Below are 17,980 nucleotides of genomic sequence, written 5' to 3' on the forward strand. Positions count from 1 at the left end.
CATTAACCAGTAATAAAGCTAATAATCTGAGCTTGTCCTGTTGCTGTATACTTTATCTACGTTTAGCACAGTAAATTAATCATTCAAATAATCAAAACAAAAGTTGATGTTTGTAAGTACCTTTGGGAGGGACGAGGATTGGACGAACCGGTGCTTTTGTCTTTGCGCTCTTGGTCGACTGAAATCCTGCTTCTTTTATTGCCGATGCAGAGGGGGACGGAGCTACTGGGAGTTTGTGCTTGAGAGGCTAAAACAGATCAATGGAAAATGCACAGCATTTTTTTTCCTCATTGGATTCTTATGATCCTAGTGTTGTGTGAGGTTTGCACCTGTTTGATACTGTGGGCTCAGGGTGTTGGTTTTGTGCATGATTTCATGTCAAGAGAGTGTTTAAATAAGTGTTCGTATGTATGTACACTACCGGTCAAAAGTTTTTGAACACCCTCATTTTTCCAGTTATTTATTGCAATTCAAGTCGTGGAAGTCCATAGAATAGCTTGAAATGTTACAAAGGTAAGTACTGAACAGCCAGAGGTTAAAAATAAGGTTTGGTTACCCAAAACTGAAAAATAATACTAAATAATAATACATTTCAGAATTATACAAATAGGCCTTTTTCAGGTAACACAAAGTGGGTTAACAATTTAAAGCTGCTCTGCAGCAATGAAGGTTGAATCCGTCTTGAAAGCTGGTGCTATTAATTCCTCCAGATGTTCCAACTTTTCTTGGTTATTTACAACCCCCTCTGTCTGCATAAAAGCAGTGTTGGAACACTGTACTTTAATGAGTTAAAAGTTTAGAATACATTTTAGTCTATAAATTGATTCCATGACTTCTTTTTCAACTCGAATTGCTTATTTGTTCTCTGCTTTCATTTCAGAGTGCAATGACACTGGAAAATGTGTGGTGTTCTGAAACTTTTAACTGGTAATGTATGTGCATGTTTATGTTTTCATAATAATTCTGTGTGTGGTTGAGCTGTGGTGATGGTGGCGGTGGGGGTGTGTGGCTTTGCTATGCTCTTAATGCACAATGAGAACCTTCACAGAGATCAGGTTTAGACTCTTACTGGCCACCCCACATGTAGGCATTATGTTGTTAATATACTACTTAAAGTAATGGTATAATAGAATGGTACATCTCTTTGTCCAATGTGGTAAGTGGTTTATATTTAAGGTCACAGACTCACAGTCCACTATTAGTGGAGGTGTGTGTGATGCTGATGCTGCAGTCCTCGACCCACCCGCTGTTTAAAGGACAATTTTGGATCTGCACTCACCAGCTGTTTGGAGCTCTCCCTCGCCTTCTGTGTAATCACTAAGTTTTTTTTGCATTGTTTATTAAAAGAGTGCATCTGGATCTGTCTCCACCACACCTGACAATAACACCTTTCTTTCTGCAATATCAGAGTGTGATGGTACAATCTGGTGTCTTGGTATGGAGACGTTTACCTGTGGAGCGGGGGGATTGTCCATCTGCGGTTTAAGAATCTGTAAGGCTTCATCACGCGGAGTTTGCTTCTTCCTAAACTTCCCTTCAGGCCTGATAAGCATAGAATCAATGCTAAAGTTCAAAACATTATTTGTGTGTTAAAATCATATGTATCTCACAATTATTTACAACACTGTTACAAAATGTAATGTATTGTTTCATGCGTTCCAAATCTTTTTTCATGCTGAAAAAAACCATGTTTTTTGTGCTGCTTGGGTTATGGCACGTTCACACCAATCACGTCCAAAGCATCAACAGCATCAGGTTTATATAGACGATAAATGGTGGATGGGCTTCTTAGGGAGCGTCAGAGGTCCTGCTGCGCATCCCGCGCCTCCTGTGTGCCACGTTTTGAAGCTTAATGGTATGTTCACACCAAACGCGTTTTGGACATCAAAGTCGTGCCTCACGCATGTAGTTGAACGCTTGTGTTCATTGAATACAGACGCTTGTCACCAGTGTCGAAGATGCTCGGGACGCGTGTCCAGTGCGTCGAGGGGAGGGGCTTCTCTGCTGCCAGTGGCGTTCATACAATTGATCATATTGTGGTTATCAGTTACGTTCATAATTCACCCAGTGACTGTGAAGTCGTGGGGAACATTGTGTTGAGAAGGTGTTTCCAGTTGGATGTATTTTGGTGTGACAGTGTGTGCACTGTGATGTCAGAGGGCTATAGAGCTCTCTTCCCAACTTGTTTGGACGGGCGTCCTGAGCATCTTTGACACTGGTGACAAGCGTACTGATTCAATCAGCACAAGCGTCCAACTATGGGCGTGAAGCACAATTTTGATGTTCAGAACGCGTTTGGTGTGAACGTACCATGATGGTTAGGGGACTAACCTCTGATTTAAATACATCAGCTTGAATTTACTACCAAGCACCATGAAACACAATTTGTGTGTTTTGTGTGTTACCACAAAAAAACTAAACTGCGTCTTGCAGCACAATAAACATGAAACAATAGATCTTTTCATTTTCGTGACAATGTCATATTCTCCGTGTGATCGGGACATAAGGACCTACCTTTTGCCTGGTGGCAGTGGTTCTGGTGGTGGTGGTGGAGAGTTGTACCTTTTGATGATATCTTCATAATAAAAATGGCAGCAGACAGGCATATATCAAGTTATTTGCATTAGATGAGGAAGAATTATGTAAATACATCAACTGTTTTTAAATGAAAAAAGCCAAAATAGATGTACAGCTACCTTGAATGTCTTGACTGGGAACGATTTGATCTGAAGACCAATCTGAATACTTGACCACCTCTCCAACAGGAGGAGGAGGAGTCGTTACGACTGGAGCTAAAACAAATAAAAGTACATGTGATTTCTGATGTTCCAAGCCTACGTGGTAACTTAAAAGTCATTTTTGTCTTATTTTTTTGCAAGCTCCTGTTCTCATGTCTTCTCTCTCTCTCACCAAACTTCCTGGCTGGCTTGTCCTTGTTGATGGGAATCCCAGGAGCCTTTCTCCGGGAAGTAGTACCTTTTCTAGACTGAATGTAAGAGAACACCAAACGTAATGATAGCAGTTTGTAAACGAAACAGCAAGGAAATGTTTTTAAATTTATGACAAAGTACAGTATGCAGTCAGTTTAACATTACATTGTTTAACTGTTATACACAGACCTATAAAACTTGTCCCTTACAAGGAGATCGTTTATTTTTTGTACATCACATAACAATAAAATTCCTGTGGTGCTCATGCACAGGAAATCCATTGTTTCAAACAAATCAATTCAGGTTTTCAGGGCAGAATTGAAAGTTCTTTATGAATTGTTATAACTTATCTTGTTTGGCAGCAGTTCTGTGTATGTTTTCAAAGTTCTTGAATAACTGACTGTTATCACTACTTTGTCAAGGACATTTCCCCCCAATTCCTGAGCTATGTTAAAGATATGGCAATGAAACAAAGTTCATAAACACAAAACCAGCGGGCACAAACAGCGCCAACGCCACTCTAGAGTGAACCCGCTGATGATGACAATAAAGGAGAAGCCCCAGGGTCTCTGCACTTAATAACCTTACAGTAGAATGTGTGTACATCAGATTGTAAAGGCAGACTTAACTCAAACTGCAACAGGGTCTGGATCTCACTGCACCTTTGACCCTCTCGGTCAAAGACCAACTCGACTACATGTAAATAAAATCCAGCAGAGACACCTAACCGGCCTCCCAGAGAGTCTTCACCTTGGTTCTTTCACCTGAACTCAGAAGGAGTCTGAGAGGGCAGAGTGGACATGTGTTTACACAGGAAGTCACTTCCTCAGGGCAGCTGCACATGATGCCACAACTTAGCCCTTTACCCGCGTAACTGGTAGGTCTACCTGTCTTTTACTGACATCTTTGAAACGAGTAGAAATACCAGTGGATTACGTTATACTTTATTATTGTAAACAATCCCACAGTGTCAGGTGTTTGCAACCATCTGTACCAGTGTTATAATAATGTATGTATTAAAAGTTGGACAAGCTATCAATTAATGAAACTGAAACTGTAATTTGATTACAACATTTTCAGCATAATTTAGTAAAGGTGTGACCATATATTGAGCGACAAGATCTTACGATATTGAAACATAGCACAGTATAGGTATAAATGGTATCGTGGGGGAGGGGCTTCCGATTTTAAAAAATCCACATGATCTACTACACAACAGATGTTATGGTTGGTTTTTATTTTTTTATATTTAGTTAAAAATGTCATACCTAGAGTAAGTATGTAAGTATGTCCAGAGATGTGAAGTCAAATATCTTTCCAAGAGCAATTTTTTGGGTCTATTTCCTTTATAGAAATATTTTATTACATCTTTATCGCGAGCTCATTATCGTCTATCTTATTGTATACTCAGTGTATCATCCTAACCCCATAATTTAGTAATTCTAATATTATTCAGCTTATATCAGACAAGGCCCTTCACTGTCCATTTATAAACTAATCTCATAACCCAGTTATTTTCATCTTGGCTTATGACCCAGATTCAGACTTTCCTTCTGTGTTATTGTTATCATTTTATTGTTTTCTTACTAGGTTTCTAATGTCTATTTATGTAGAGCATTTAATGTAATCTATAAATAAAGTTGAGTTGAAAGCAGTTAAATAATTTTATTCTGTTTTTTTAACTGATGCAATTTACAGGAAAATGAATTTTGGTTTCCATGTTATTATTATTAGGTGAGGAAAGAGGTGAAGGAAGAGGCAGCAATCAGTTAGTGGTGAATCAACAACAGCTTTGTAAAATAAGTCATACCACCTGAGCCACATTCCCCATGGACATTATTGGTAAATGAACTTGATTTATATTATAGCTCTTTATCCCTACACTGAAGCAGTCTTTACAATATCAACTCATTCACCCATTCACACTCACACTCACACACCAATGGGACTGAGCTGCCACGCAAGGCACTGGTCGACCACTGGAAGCAACGTAGGGTTCTGTGTCTTGCCCAAGGACATTTCGACACATAGACTGGAATTGAACCCCCAAGGGAAGTTGTTCTGGTAGCTGGAGAGGTGCCAGTGCACTTCTCGGGCACTGCCGGGGTGCCCTTGAGCGAGGCACCAAACGCCAACACTGCTCCCTTCATTGTAAAGCGACTTTGAGTACCAAGAAAAGCGCTACACAAAATTGATGTATAATAATAATAATAATAATAATAATAATAATAATAACAATAATAATCTTTCGATCAGAAGACGACCCCTCTACCACCTGAGCCACGGTCATTATTAGTTTAAATAAACGTATGAAAGCATTTTAGTTATTCGTTCATTACCAGTAGCTACACACAGCCTATATGTATTCATCTCTTATTGTGAAAGAAGCTGAAGCTAAACTTCCTCTTTCAAAATAATGACTGACAGATTTCAGGTGTCTTACTTCCTGTGCAGCTGGACCGGCCTTTGGTTGCTCCTGTTTTTTAGTCTCAGGGTTGGGGTGAGGGGATGGAGGCTGAGACTGAGGATCAGCTGCAGGTTGTGAGAGTGAATGTGATGGAGTCTGTTCAGCAGAAGCTGTGTATGGGCTGGCAGGGAGTTGTCCTGAAGAGTAGGGAGTTGGGGTGAAGTTAGCGTAGGGACTGGGGGGGATGTTTGCGTAGGGACTTGGTGGTAAGACAGCGTATGGGCTCATAGAGTGACTAGGGAGGGGACTGGAGGGAGGGCTTGTGATTGGGGAGGTTGGAGGACTTGACACTGGGCTGCTGACCATAGCCCTGTCTTGCATGGTCATCTGTTGTGCCTGAGAAAGCATGAACATAGCACATTTTAGGCTAAAGTGTTAATAGTGAAAGAAACAAACAGATATGTGTTACCATGATGACGGTCTGCTGGTTCACAGTGGCCTGCTGCTGCTGGGCCGAAACAGCCTGTTGGGCATCTGAAGGAAGAGCACAGGATTACATATCTGTTGGAATTGTTTTTTTTCTTCACGTTTGTCATCACACTTGATACAAACCAGGTGTTACAGGTGCCACTGTAGCAGCGGGAGTCAACATCACACCTCCCACAGGAAGGACTCTCACAGCTGTGGACACAAACACACATCTGCAATTTTCATTCTGCTGAAGATATCAATATACTCCAAAGACTCGGAATGAACAAAATGTTAAATATTTGGGCAGATGTTGTTGACAGACCTCCAGGAGGAGGCGGGGGTCTAGAGGATTGTCCTGTCTGTTCCCATCCACCACCACCAACTCCCCCAGCACCCTTCATCCTGCTGGACAGTCCTTTAGCTGACTCTAGATCCTGGAGGACAGACAGGCACAATGAAAAACTGAAACCTAATCAAAATGTCAAAACCAAGCTAAGTGAAATACTTTCCCTGTGACTGACTGGAGATGATGTGTCCGCAGGACACGGTTTTGAATTTCAGTACAGCTGTGAAGCCTGAAGGAGGTCTGACCTGCTACTATTAAGTCATTCTAAATAATGCAATGTATCCTGAAAGCCTTGAGGATCGTCCACTAAAAATAGCACTCGTTCATTTTCTCTGAATTAAATTAAATGGACCCGTTGGGAGCAGATTATTGACAGAAGCTGTCAGTCCTAATGACTGTAGTCTGGTAACACACTGTGTTTCAGGGGCTGTCTGTCCACCTCATAGTCAGCACTGTGCCTCCCTGGTTTTCCCATTTTACCCCACAGTAATAAGGTCCAGCTCTCTGCAACAGTCCACATGCAGGTATGTTAGGGGAAATGACGACTTTAAATTGGATGCTCATGTCAGAGGTGTGATGGATGCATGACCTGGCCCCTCCCACTATGCCTCTCCTTTCAGCACGTGTAACCAGGGAGAGAGTCACACTTTCTGCTCCACGTGTCTGTATAGAGCCGGCACTGATGAATGCATTGTTATTGGTGCAATGACTTCTGGGAGCCTTGTGGCAACTTTCCCCACAATTATCACTCACATTCTCTCAGAATACAAGTATGTATTTTATGATGTTGTGTGGTTACTTACAGCACATTAATATTATTTTCTACAGCTTCAGGCACAACATGATGTGTCTCTGTGGTTGTGAATGTAACCCTGGCTCAGAGTTGGGCTCAATTATATTTATAATGGTAATCGTGTAATTGGTAATTCATTTCAATTATGATGTAATTGTAATTGAAGAAATCTCTTGCTGTCATAATTGTAAATGAGTTCAGATAATTGACTTTGTCACTGTAGTTGGCATGGGAATTCAATTAAACCTGTCAATTACAGTTTCATTAAACGCAAACCAGAGGAACCATGTTACAGTCCTATGGCTTAAATACATAGTTAATAATTATTAAATAAAGTTTCAGATCAACTTTTTCCTATACTTGAGGATCATTTTACCAAAAAATAAATAAAATCTAGGGATATACTGACAGAAAAAAGGATCACCAAAAATATTAATACCAATATTTTCATGAATAAAACAAATTGGATAATAGATCAAAAATTTTTAGTGTGTTTTACAGCTGATTTAAGACATGGGTCTAAACTGACCCATTATCATAGGAGATGCTAACAGAAAGCTAACACAAGAGGAAGGTTACAATTTATGGAATTATTTATTTAAGGCTGAGTAATTGTGATTCATTGTAATTGAACATTAGTGATTGAGAACATGATTGTAATTGACTTTCATGGAAAAATACTAATTGTAATTTTTTTGTAATTGGAAAAAATGCTGATCACCATAATCGCAATTGAGTTGTAAATGAACATGAATAATTGAAGACGTGATCGTAATTCAAAAATGTAATTGACCCCAACCCTGCCCTGGGTCAACACTGTGGCTGAATGTTCTGGTACTTTGGTGACCCACACATCAGGTTATTAGATATTAATGATATTAATTCATATTAATATTTTCAGGCCAAAGGTCAAAAAGACAGTGACCTCACCATTGTGTGAAAGCAATATCAAGGTGAAAAGGAATAGTAGTGCGTGTGTGCGTGTGTGCATGTGTCTCATTAAATAGTAAATCCTTCATTTGAGAGTCAATCTCTCTCGAAAGCAGATCCCTTCTTCGTTGCTTGGGCAGGAAATCGCCGCAGAGATCTGGTGGCTGTGACAGTTACAGAAAAGGAGTAATGTAATAGGTTGCTGGGTTGGAGCGCTCTGTAGAACACCATCTGATACATGCTAATTCCTGTCAGGACTCATCTGATAGCAGAGGGAACGTTCACCACATCACAGGCGTTGCTTAAGGCTGAAAGATCCCGCGTGGCTGTAGTCAAAGTGACAACATGCAGTACCTGAGGGTCTGACTCAGACTAATGCAGAGTTAACAGAGGAAATCCAATGCTCGCTATCAGGGTTGGGATCAATTACAATTTTCAACTCTAATTACGTCTTCAATTATCCATGATCAATAACAATTCAATTATAATTACAATTATTATGTTTCCCCTCAAAGTCAATTACAAGTATGTTCTCAATTAAAGTTGAACAATCACTGAGCCTTTAAAGGTGCAGTCTGCAACTCTTATAAAAGTGACTTTTTGTCATCACTATGTAAGGACAGCTTTGTGTGAAAAAAACAGACACATTGAGTCTTCACTGCTGCTCCTGCAGCCTTTGGAAGATTGCCAGAATGCACCGCGACTGAGCAAAAAGAACCAATCAGAGCCAGGATTGTGTTTAATGGACTGTCTGACAGCTGTTGCTCACAGTCCCCGCCCCTTTCCCGGAGCGAGAGCACGTCTTTTTTACAGTGTATGGTCTGGAGGAGTAAAAGATGGAATTAGCGACTTTTCTGCTTGAAAGGTAATTACTGCGGTTTGATTTACAATATGTTTGATTTGTAATTGTTACACTACAACTCTGTAGTGCATGTGTTGTTCATGTGTGCGCAGCAGCCTCCGTGTGAGCTGCTGTAAGTGACACTGTGCTGCTGCTGTTGCTGCTGCTGAGGTGTGTGCACATAGAGAGAGAAGTGCTGCAGTAATATGCTTTTAACAGTGCATGTTATATTACTGTGACGTTGCTATCGGGCTAACGTTAGCTTGTTAGCTCCTCTGAGGGAGGGACTTTGGAAAGTTTGGAGGCAGGGCAAGAGAGCAGCGGGGAGGGAGGGGGAGAGAGGGATCTGAGAGTTGCTGACTGCACCTTTAATGAATAAGCCTATAAAACATAACCTTCCTCTTGTGTTAGCTTTCTGTTAGCATCTCATTATGATAACAGGTCAGTTTTGACCCCTGTCTTAAATCAGCTGTAAAATACACTAAAAAATAGTATCTATCATCTAATTTGTTTTTAACCTCTTAGTTACCTTGTTAGGCTTCCTAATCATTGAAAATATTGGTATTAATAATTTCTCAGTCGTTTTTGTGTCAGTATACCCCTAGATTTAAATTTATTTTTAAGTAGTAAATTAATCCTCAAGAGAAACAATAGGTAGATTTGATAGTTTGATAATTGTTAGCTACGTATGTAACATGGTTCCCCAGTTTTCTGTTTAATTACATTTAAATGTTCACCTGCACTACTCATCAATGCACTACTGCACTATTATCTTATTATTATTATATTTTATGTTATTATTATTATTATTATTGTTACTATTATTATTATTATTATTATCTTATCTTGTTATTGTTATCTTGCTATTTTAGTTAGTTTTGCACATATTAGTCTCACTACTGTTTATATATATATATATTTTTTTTTTTCTAGTTGATTGTTATTATTTAATGTTTACACTATGAGAGAGAGCACAGTTCACCAAGTCAAATTCCTCATGTGTATAACATACATTACTTGGTCAATAAAGTTGATTCTGATTCTAATTGACAGTTTCTATAGAATGTTCATGCCGATTACAATTACAATGTCAATTAGCTGAACTGAATTACATTTTATTTGCGATCGCAACAAAAACATGTTTTTCTCAATCAGATTACAATTATAATTACGTCATACTTGTAATTAATTACCAATTATGCAATTACGATCATAATTAAACAATCGATTTTTTGTTTAATTTAATTGGAATTGACAGTTTTTATTCAATTCAATTCAACTTTACGTCGCGCAAATTACAACAATAGTCATCTCGAAGCACCATGAAAATATAACAATGGCATTTTTATATTTTTATGCCATTTCCATGACAATTACAATTAGAAATTCAATTATCTGAACTTCATTACAATTCATTTATAATTACAATAGCAAAAGATTTTTTCAATTATGATTACAATTGTAATTTTGTCTAGCTATTGCTAAATATTCTATTGGCTACTGCTGTCTGCTATCTAACCCGTCTCACTGCTTACATCCACCATTTAAAAAACACACCAAAGTAAATATTTCTAAAATATTTGGTCCCACAGCTTCAACTCATCATTTGTCAGGTTTAAATATATTTACAATTGGGTGTCAACACGCTGAGGCTTCATTTCTCTCCAATCGTGGAATAGCAGAAGCTTTACAGTGACAGGTAATGCTGAAGAAGAGATTTCTTCTCGTAGGTCAAGTGTTTGACTGTGAGAGCGATGTAACTTACTCCCCCATCAGACAGCACAGGGTCAAACAAGCTGTCAAGATAACGATCCATCCCTCTCTGAGGCTCAAGGACTGTGTGACAGGAGAGCAATACAGGGCATGTATTATGGTTCTTTGCTGATCAAAATGAACATCTACATTTTAGGTATCTGCCTCCCTCAAAAACCTACCTTGGTAGAAGTCATCTGACCGTGATAGGGTTGAAGATAAAACATCATCATTCTTGTCAAAGCCGCCACTCAACAGATTTCTGAGAAAAAAACAAAAACCAGAAAGAAAATCACACTGGTTTAATACGATTAGAAGATGTCATACAAATAGTCACGAGTGTTATATTGTTACCGAGTCTGACTGTAAGATGTTAAAATTGTATTATCGTTAAATTTACTGATAAGGAGGGGAGGGATTTCCAAGTTTATACTTTAAACTTCACATTTTAGACCCTAATGCAACACCCTTTATAAATTCACTTAATAGCTTTCTGGATTAAAATCTACATAGTATTATTCCCCCTTCTCTTCAGGCAGTTGTAACAATTAAACCCTTTCCAAAAAAAACAATTTAAACTCTCAGCAATTACAGACCTGTTTAAAATCTTCCATTTCAGCTGTAACATCTTCCAAAAGCTAATCAACTGAATGCCTTTTAAATGCCTGTGATGTACATGTAAATATCCAATCTTGCTCCTGGGCTGCCCTGTGAAGAGTTCAGCTAGTGATCCACTGTGATGGAAGTGATGCAAGAAGCACATTGTTAATGCAAACGTTAATGCAAAGCTGGGTGCACTAATGCCTTTGTTTTGTTCATCCTAATTTCTGGCCCTAAACTCTAAATCTTACAACAGGGATTCAGTCTCATCAGACCAGGAAACCATTTCCAAATCTTAATTGCCAGGTTTGAAAAAGGCTCATGCCAATTGTTGGAGTAGTTTCCTGTTCCTGTAGCTGACACAAATGATGCCTGGTGTGGTCGTTTGTCTTCAATCCCTTTCAAGGGTCAATGTGCTATTTTATCCACAGTGTTGATTTTGATTCTAGTATCTATTCAATTTCCATCATCCCAGACCAATATATCTGTTCCACTTTTAAACCATGGAAATACTGCTGGATGGATGCGTGTCCTAAGAACATCATGTTTAGAGCCCTTCACCTTCCTCTATCTGATCCTCAGTTTGAAGTACTCACATTAATGTAATTGAGTTGCTTTTATGGGTACTTTTTTTTATATATATATATTTCTAAATCACGTCATTTTACTTGTACTAATTTGTACTAATTTCTTGCTTTTCTACACCCAACTGTTACTGAGTAAACTATTGTTTTTTGTAATTTTTTTATTTTTTTATTTCCCTTTAACAGAGCCCTGAGGGGTTCCTCAGGGCTCTGTTCTTGGACCCCTTCTGTTTAGCCTTGATATGCTTCCTTTAGGACACATTTTACAGAACTGTATGGTTGATTATCAGAGCTACGCAGATGAGACATAACTACATCTATCACTGAACCCAGATGACTATGGTCCCATTGAGGTGTTGTGTGATTGCTTAGGTAAAGGTAAACTGCTGGATGAGTGAAAACTTCCTTCAACTAAATGATGACAAGATGGAGGTGATTGTCTTTGGTAACAAGGGAAATATATAGTGGATAAATGTGTGAATGGGTTTGGTCTAGAATCCATCAGTGAGATGTTAGTCAGGTATGAACCCAGCAGGTCTCACAGATCTATGGACACAGGTCAGATAGTGGAGCCCAGAGCTCACAGTAAACATGTTGATGCTGCTTTTAGTTGTTATGCTGCAAAGAAGTGGAAGTCAGCATCCAATGTGAACATTTTTTAAATCAAAGTTAAAGTCACTCTTTTTCTAAATAATGTTCTCATAGATTTTAAGCTGTTGAATGTCTTCTGTTGCACTTTTTGATCATGTAAAGCACATTGAGTTGATTTGTGTATGAAATGCACTGTATAAATAAATTTGCCTCATCTTGCTTTGCCTTTAATGGTAAATTGAACATAATCCATATGTTCTTAGTCGTGCCATTTCTGATCAACGTCCAGCCACTTTTCTTCAGTTCAGGTTAAAGTTTCTACCTATTATGTTGTTACCCACATGGTACATTTTACATGGCACTGTTTAAGAGTTATACTTAGAACCTGAGAATTTTTTTAAAATTTTGAATTTAATTAATTTGTGTTATTTTATTTTAAAAAAGAATTGTATTTTATGAAGATGCCTTTGTGTAAAATAAATTAAATTCCAATTGCGCAAAATGTTTTGTCTCTTCCTTTCTAAGATTATACATGAGATGTTTACTGTAGGGAACCGTGGTAAGATTTATAACCAAAAATAAATGTGATGGGTGAAAGTAACTAGTAACTTTTACTTTGAGTACTATTTGTTTGAGCTACTTTTTATTTGTACTTGAGTATTTTATGCATGACTTACTTGTACTTGAGTACAATTTCAGTCAAGTAACAGTACTTCTACTTGAGTATAATATATCAGTACTCCTTAAACCTCATCACGTCATGGTCCCCTCAATGTATTAAGATGCTGCTGTGTGATTGGTTAATTAGGTATTTACGATGACAATTCTAATCAGTTATACATATAAAGTATCTGTAAATTGTGCATTAATGTTACTTCTGATTGAGGTACTTATCAAATTTCTGAAGTTCGTGTGTGTGTGTGTGTGTGTCTGTTTGTGTCTCACATGCTGGCATTGGCCCGCACTCTGCTGGGCTCCTGTGCAGAGATAATGAAGTAGCTGCTGTGTTTGGGAAATTCTGCAGGAAGCTCCAGGTCGGACATCAAATCCAGGACGTAGTCTGATCCCTCCAGTTCCACCCACTGGGCTGGCTCTTTCAGCAGCACCGACCACCCACCACGGCTCTCCTGGATGCCCCTACTCATGTGCAGAAACACTCTTAAATGCGTCGATACCAATAAGCACAAGGTGACAGCTCTATCTTGTATTTTTTTATATTTATTAATTGCATTTTACAGACAGACAGCACCTGTGCTGCAGGATGTCTCTGGCCATTTCTTCCCCTGTCGTCCATGAATGGAGGGGACACAGAAAGGAGACACCTGAAGGAGGGAAAAAAGTTTTTGGGGATATTTAAAGAAAATAACCTATAGATGGAATGTGGTGTGAAATTTCATTTTCTTCTCAATTTTAGAGGTAAAGAAATTCTTCTGTAGTGTCAAATCAGAGTTGGCAGTTCCTTGTCTGATCTGTTAACCGCGATTCCCTCAGACAGGCTTATCACAAACACATCTATTACACCACAGTGTGAATCCCCCGTGGACTTTAGTAAAAGCCAGAGGGGGGATGATATGGGATGATATGAAGATGAAAGAGCAAAGCAGACTCTTTGATGTTCAACAGTGGCCATAAAAGTTGGGCTCGGGTAATGAAACTACAGAAAAATAAAAAAAGAGATAAGCAAAGGTCAGCATGAGGTTGAATCTCACAAAATGTATTTTTTCCTTTTTCAGCTATAGTACAGATGAGCTCATGGAAGGGAATGGTTACAGTCAATGTTAAAAGGACATATTCTGTGAAATACAGATTAACGGCTTTAAGTAGGGGTAGGGAGATACACGGTACAATAAGATAGACAACAATGGGCTCGTGATAATGATACAATATTTTTGGGAAGGGCAAAAAGACAAAAATTGTAGTTGGAAAAAATAATCATTTTTACCTCTGGAATTATGTGACGTGCCATTAGAAAACCAGAAACACGGGCGTTTTGAGTTATTTACAGTTTCTGAAAGTGTGGATTCTAAGCTTTCAAATGGTTTCAAAGACATATAAATCAAAGAACAATCAAGCGACTGACTCCTGGTGAGTAATAACTACAGCTGAATGTATAGTTATGAATTACTTTACTGCTGCTATGATGAAAACACCTCGCCTCATGATACTCTTGATGATACATCTTGTGACGTTTTAATATTACAATACCGTATCGACCAATACATCGTCCGTCCTTTTAGCTGCTTTTGGGCATTCTAGAATGAAATATATGCTGAACACGGCGATGACAACGTAAATAGATGAAACTCATTACAAAAGTTCATTTCTAGTTCAAAAATCCCATTTTATTTGGGCACAAATTATTTCAAATTCAAACTGTGTGCTGTTTTTAAAAAATTGCTCTCTCACCATCAAAACAGTGCACGTGCAGAACGGTGTGAGCTCTTTTGCGATTTGCCGTCCACTCCAGTAGGCAGGGCGGGTACGTCCGGACGTACTCTGGTCCAACACTGAGGCGCTGCATAGACTGAAGCAGGTGGTGCTGACAAACACAGTTGTAGCCTTCTGGGCCATAGTCTGATACAAACCTACAACAACAACGTCATCAACAACAACGTCATCAACAACAACATCATCAACAACATAAGAGCAAAAAGCATTAAGTGGGTATGTTATGATGCAAGATTACCTCTTATCTTGTTAACTTCCAGGATTTAATCAGTGTGTGCTGGACTACAAAGCTGGCTTACGATGCTAAATGACCATGGAAACTTATGCTGAACGGCTAGCCTGGTCGGGAGCAGATTTTGCTCTGGCTAGGATTTTAGCGAGTGATAAAGTCCCGCCTCCTGACCAATCAGTTCTTTTAGAAAGCGAGCTGTCCAATAAACGGTGATGCGTAAACACGTCAGATCAAATCCATACAGCATTGATGTCTAACTATTCTTTGCAATCCTTTCATTTACCGATGAAATCCTTTAGAAAAGATATAGATTTATATCTGATGGACTGATCTATAATCAGCAGATGAAGCCTGTGTCTCGATCGTATGTGCGGACGGGTGAAGTCATTAATTAATTCAATGAATTCAAAAATATATGACTTCACTGGACTTCAGGCTTCATAAGCTGACTCTGTGAATGCGAATTATCGACTCTGTGAATGCGTAAAAACGTCACATTATTTATTATATCCAATGGATTAATAATGAATAAAATCACGCTTTTACGCATTAACAGTGTCAGCAGCTACGTTTTCTGTAACAACAGTGTTGTTTTTGGTCTGAATTATGGTTTTTAATTATTCATAAATTTAAACTTAAGCAACAATAAACCTGGTCGGGCCCAAGTTATGAAGTAGATCAGATCTGAGCGAGTATAAAAGCTCCCCCTCCTGATGTGCGCAGCACTAACACTGTTGCTCTGCACTGTCATCATGGATTTATATTCATTATATCTATTTAAGATCATAAGCTCTTCCTCCATTGTAAAGACACTCGTTCTGCCAGGTTCTCCAGTGATTGGTCAGACGCTGAAATCTCCACCCCTTTCATGTGAACGCGCACGTACCAAGGCTGAAAACACTTGGCTTACATTAGCGTGTTGTGATCGACCGTCATAAGACAGCTTCTCTCTGACAGAGAATGTTTGGTTAGTTGAATCCCGCTAACGGAGATTAATCCAGGATATAATTATCTATATTAGTACCATAGGGCCTAAGAGACACAGGAATGTTGGGATGCTTGAAAGACATGTAATGATAAAAACAATACAAATTTAGTCCATTGCTATAGTATCAATTTTTCAAGATAACAAGATAAGAATCTCATTTTCAAAAAATCCTGGAAGTAGTTACAGTTATGTTTAAGGGACTTGCTCTAGGTCCCACAGTGGATTTGAACCAGCAACCATCCTGATACTAGCCCGCTTCCTATTTGCTTTAAGCTTGTGCCTTACTTGAGCAGGTACTTGGCCAGCCGCTGAGAGGGCATGAAGGCAGACAGACAGGAGGCGAGAAGCAGCCAGCCACGCTCTGAGTTCAGGGTGTTAGGATTCCTCCACACCTGCAGCCAAAGGAAATACCATGAAATAAGTTAATTAATAGTTTAACAAATATGAAACCAGTTTGAGGTGTTTAATCAATATAATGCCGTATATACAGGTCTGAAGAGAAATTAAATACAACCACAGCACACCTTTAGCGTTCTGATTTAAGTTCATGGCTTAATAAGTAAGGCTTTTAATTATATGATGTGAAATGATACTAATCTAAAACTCACCTGATTGGCGATTTGAACCAAAATTTCATCTCTGAGGCTGGGATTGGCAAGTCCATTTTGAATAATGTAGTTTCCAAACAGATTCTCCTGCGCTCCATTCAGATTTGGATCACCCATGAAGCGGAGTATCTATCAAAAACATCAGCAATGATCTCTATTATACAAACTGGGACTTTCTATACAATCCGTCTTGCTTCGCCACAAAAAGACATTTTATTTCGTGTTTATCATTTCAAAATACCAGGGTGAAAATATCCAGGGCTCCTTGTGTTTTGTCCTCGTCCATTCGAATCAGTGAACTTTTCAGTGGGGCTGTTAGCATCCCAAACAAAGGCTCCTAGAAAAGATAAAGGCATGCATGGAAAGGTGACTTACACGCAGCAATGATTTAGACCATTTTACATACAAGTCAAAAAAAAAAAAAGAAAATCTTCACAGCGTTTTAGATCTTTTATTTATTTATTTATTTTTTTCCTTGTCTGCACATGCTGTCAAAGGTCAACACCACAGGAAGTGCAATCATTATGAGACAGCAATGCATATTTTGTTAATGCAATAAAATACATTGATTTATTTTATTGCTTAATTGTGACCATCACCAGCCCTCCCTAAGGAAGGGTAAGAAATCTTTTATTATAGGGAGGATATAAAAAGGGAGAGCAGTGTTACACCTAAGTGGAGGGGGAGGGGGAAGCGGAGGGGAAAGGGAGCAGGGAGAAAAGACTTAAGGCAGGAAATAGAAAAGGTGGGGAAGAATAGACTGTTTTGCAGTGAGGGTGAGAAGTGAGGTTGTAGAATATATTGTGCTTATTATGTTGTGTAATCCAGCCAGTATGGTGACAAGTGTGAAGCTTAGCTATAATGGTGGTGGCTATGAACAGGGGGAATGAGTGAGTGTTAGTACCTAAAGCAGGTATTTGGGATTAACGTGTCTAAGGTTAAGCCCAGTATGAGTTTTATCCCACATCCCAAGGCGTGCCAGTGCATCGTATACCAGTATATGTGCAAAAAAAAAAAAAAAAGCTTTTTAGATCTTGATATTTGAAGCTGAGATAACGATCGAAAAACAGGAAAAGGTTTAAATAAATAAAATAAACAGATTCAACAGCATGGATGATGCGAGTAAGGTTAACTATAATGTGCTTTGAATAGAATCAAATATAACTGTTGCTCCCAAATGCTCTGTTGTATTAGTGATGTGAAGTTAAGCAAGGCTAATCACTTATTCTCAGAAGTCTTTAAATCATCATTATGCAAAGCATGCATGCTGGCACACTGACCAACAACTGTGCTGCTATATCCACCCTGCACTACATTTCCCTTTACTTTAACGCCTAGTCTATTTCTAAAGCATTTCTTAAATCTTTCAGAATAAATGTATATAAAACATTTTTGTATCTTAAACTAATTTGTAATATAATATAGTCTTTTATTTATTATTTTTAAAAAAATAATCATT

At 38.6% G+C, this 17,980-nt stretch overlaps 1 protein-coding gene across 10 annotated transcripts in view; it reads right to left on the reverse strand.

Moving 5' to 3' along the window:
* Nucleotides 1-17,980, reverse strand: part of myo15ab (myosin XVAb) — a 97,747-nt gene that overhangs the window by 33,583 nt on the left and 46,184 nt on the right. For all 10 annotated transcript variants that reach the window (XR_003674115.1, XM_028447424.1, XM_028447493.1 and 7 more), the window contains 17 exons: nucleotides 16,763-16,858; nucleotides 16,522-16,650; nucleotides 16,199-16,305; nucleotides 14,652-14,830; nucleotides 13,495-13,567; nucleotides 13,191-13,382; nucleotides 10,653-10,732; nucleotides 10,484-10,554; nucleotides 6,131-6,242; nucleotides 5,950-6,018; nucleotides 5,807-5,871; nucleotides 5,374-5,733; nucleotides 2,911-2,986; nucleotides 2,697-2,792; nucleotides 2,515-2,575; nucleotides 1,452-1,542; nucleotides 121-247 (listed from right to left, as the gene is read on the reverse strand). Coding sequence is in view for 9 of the 10 variants with exons in the window: in XM_028447424.1 (XP_028303225.1) it covers nucleotides 121-247; nucleotides 1,452-1,542; nucleotides 2,515-2,575; nucleotides 2,697-2,792; nucleotides 2,911-2,986; nucleotides 5,374-5,733; nucleotides 5,807-5,871; nucleotides 5,950-6,018; nucleotides 6,131-6,242; nucleotides 10,484-10,554; nucleotides 10,653-10,732; nucleotides 13,191-13,382; nucleotides 13,495-13,567; nucleotides 14,652-14,830; nucleotides 16,199-16,305; nucleotides 16,522-16,650; nucleotides 16,763-16,858 (1,984 nt within the window). In the remaining variant the exon portion in view is untranslated. The remainder of the gene's footprint in view (nucleotides 1-120; nucleotides 248-1,451; nucleotides 1,543-2,514; nucleotides 2,576-2,696; nucleotides 2,793-2,910; nucleotides 2,987-5,373; nucleotides 5,734-5,806; nucleotides 5,872-5,949; nucleotides 6,019-6,130; nucleotides 6,243-10,483; nucleotides 10,555-10,652; nucleotides 10,733-13,190; nucleotides 13,383-13,494; nucleotides 13,568-14,651; nucleotides 14,831-16,198; nucleotides 16,306-16,521; nucleotides 16,651-16,762; nucleotides 16,859-17,980) is intronic.

The sequence above is a fragment of the Gouania willdenowi genome, chromosome 1 (assembly GCF_900634775.1).
Source record: "Gouania willdenowi chromosome 1, fGouWil2.1, whole genome shotgun sequence".
NCBI lineage: Eukaryota > Metazoa > Chordata > Actinopteri > Blenniiformes > Gobiesocidae > Gouania > Gouania willdenowi.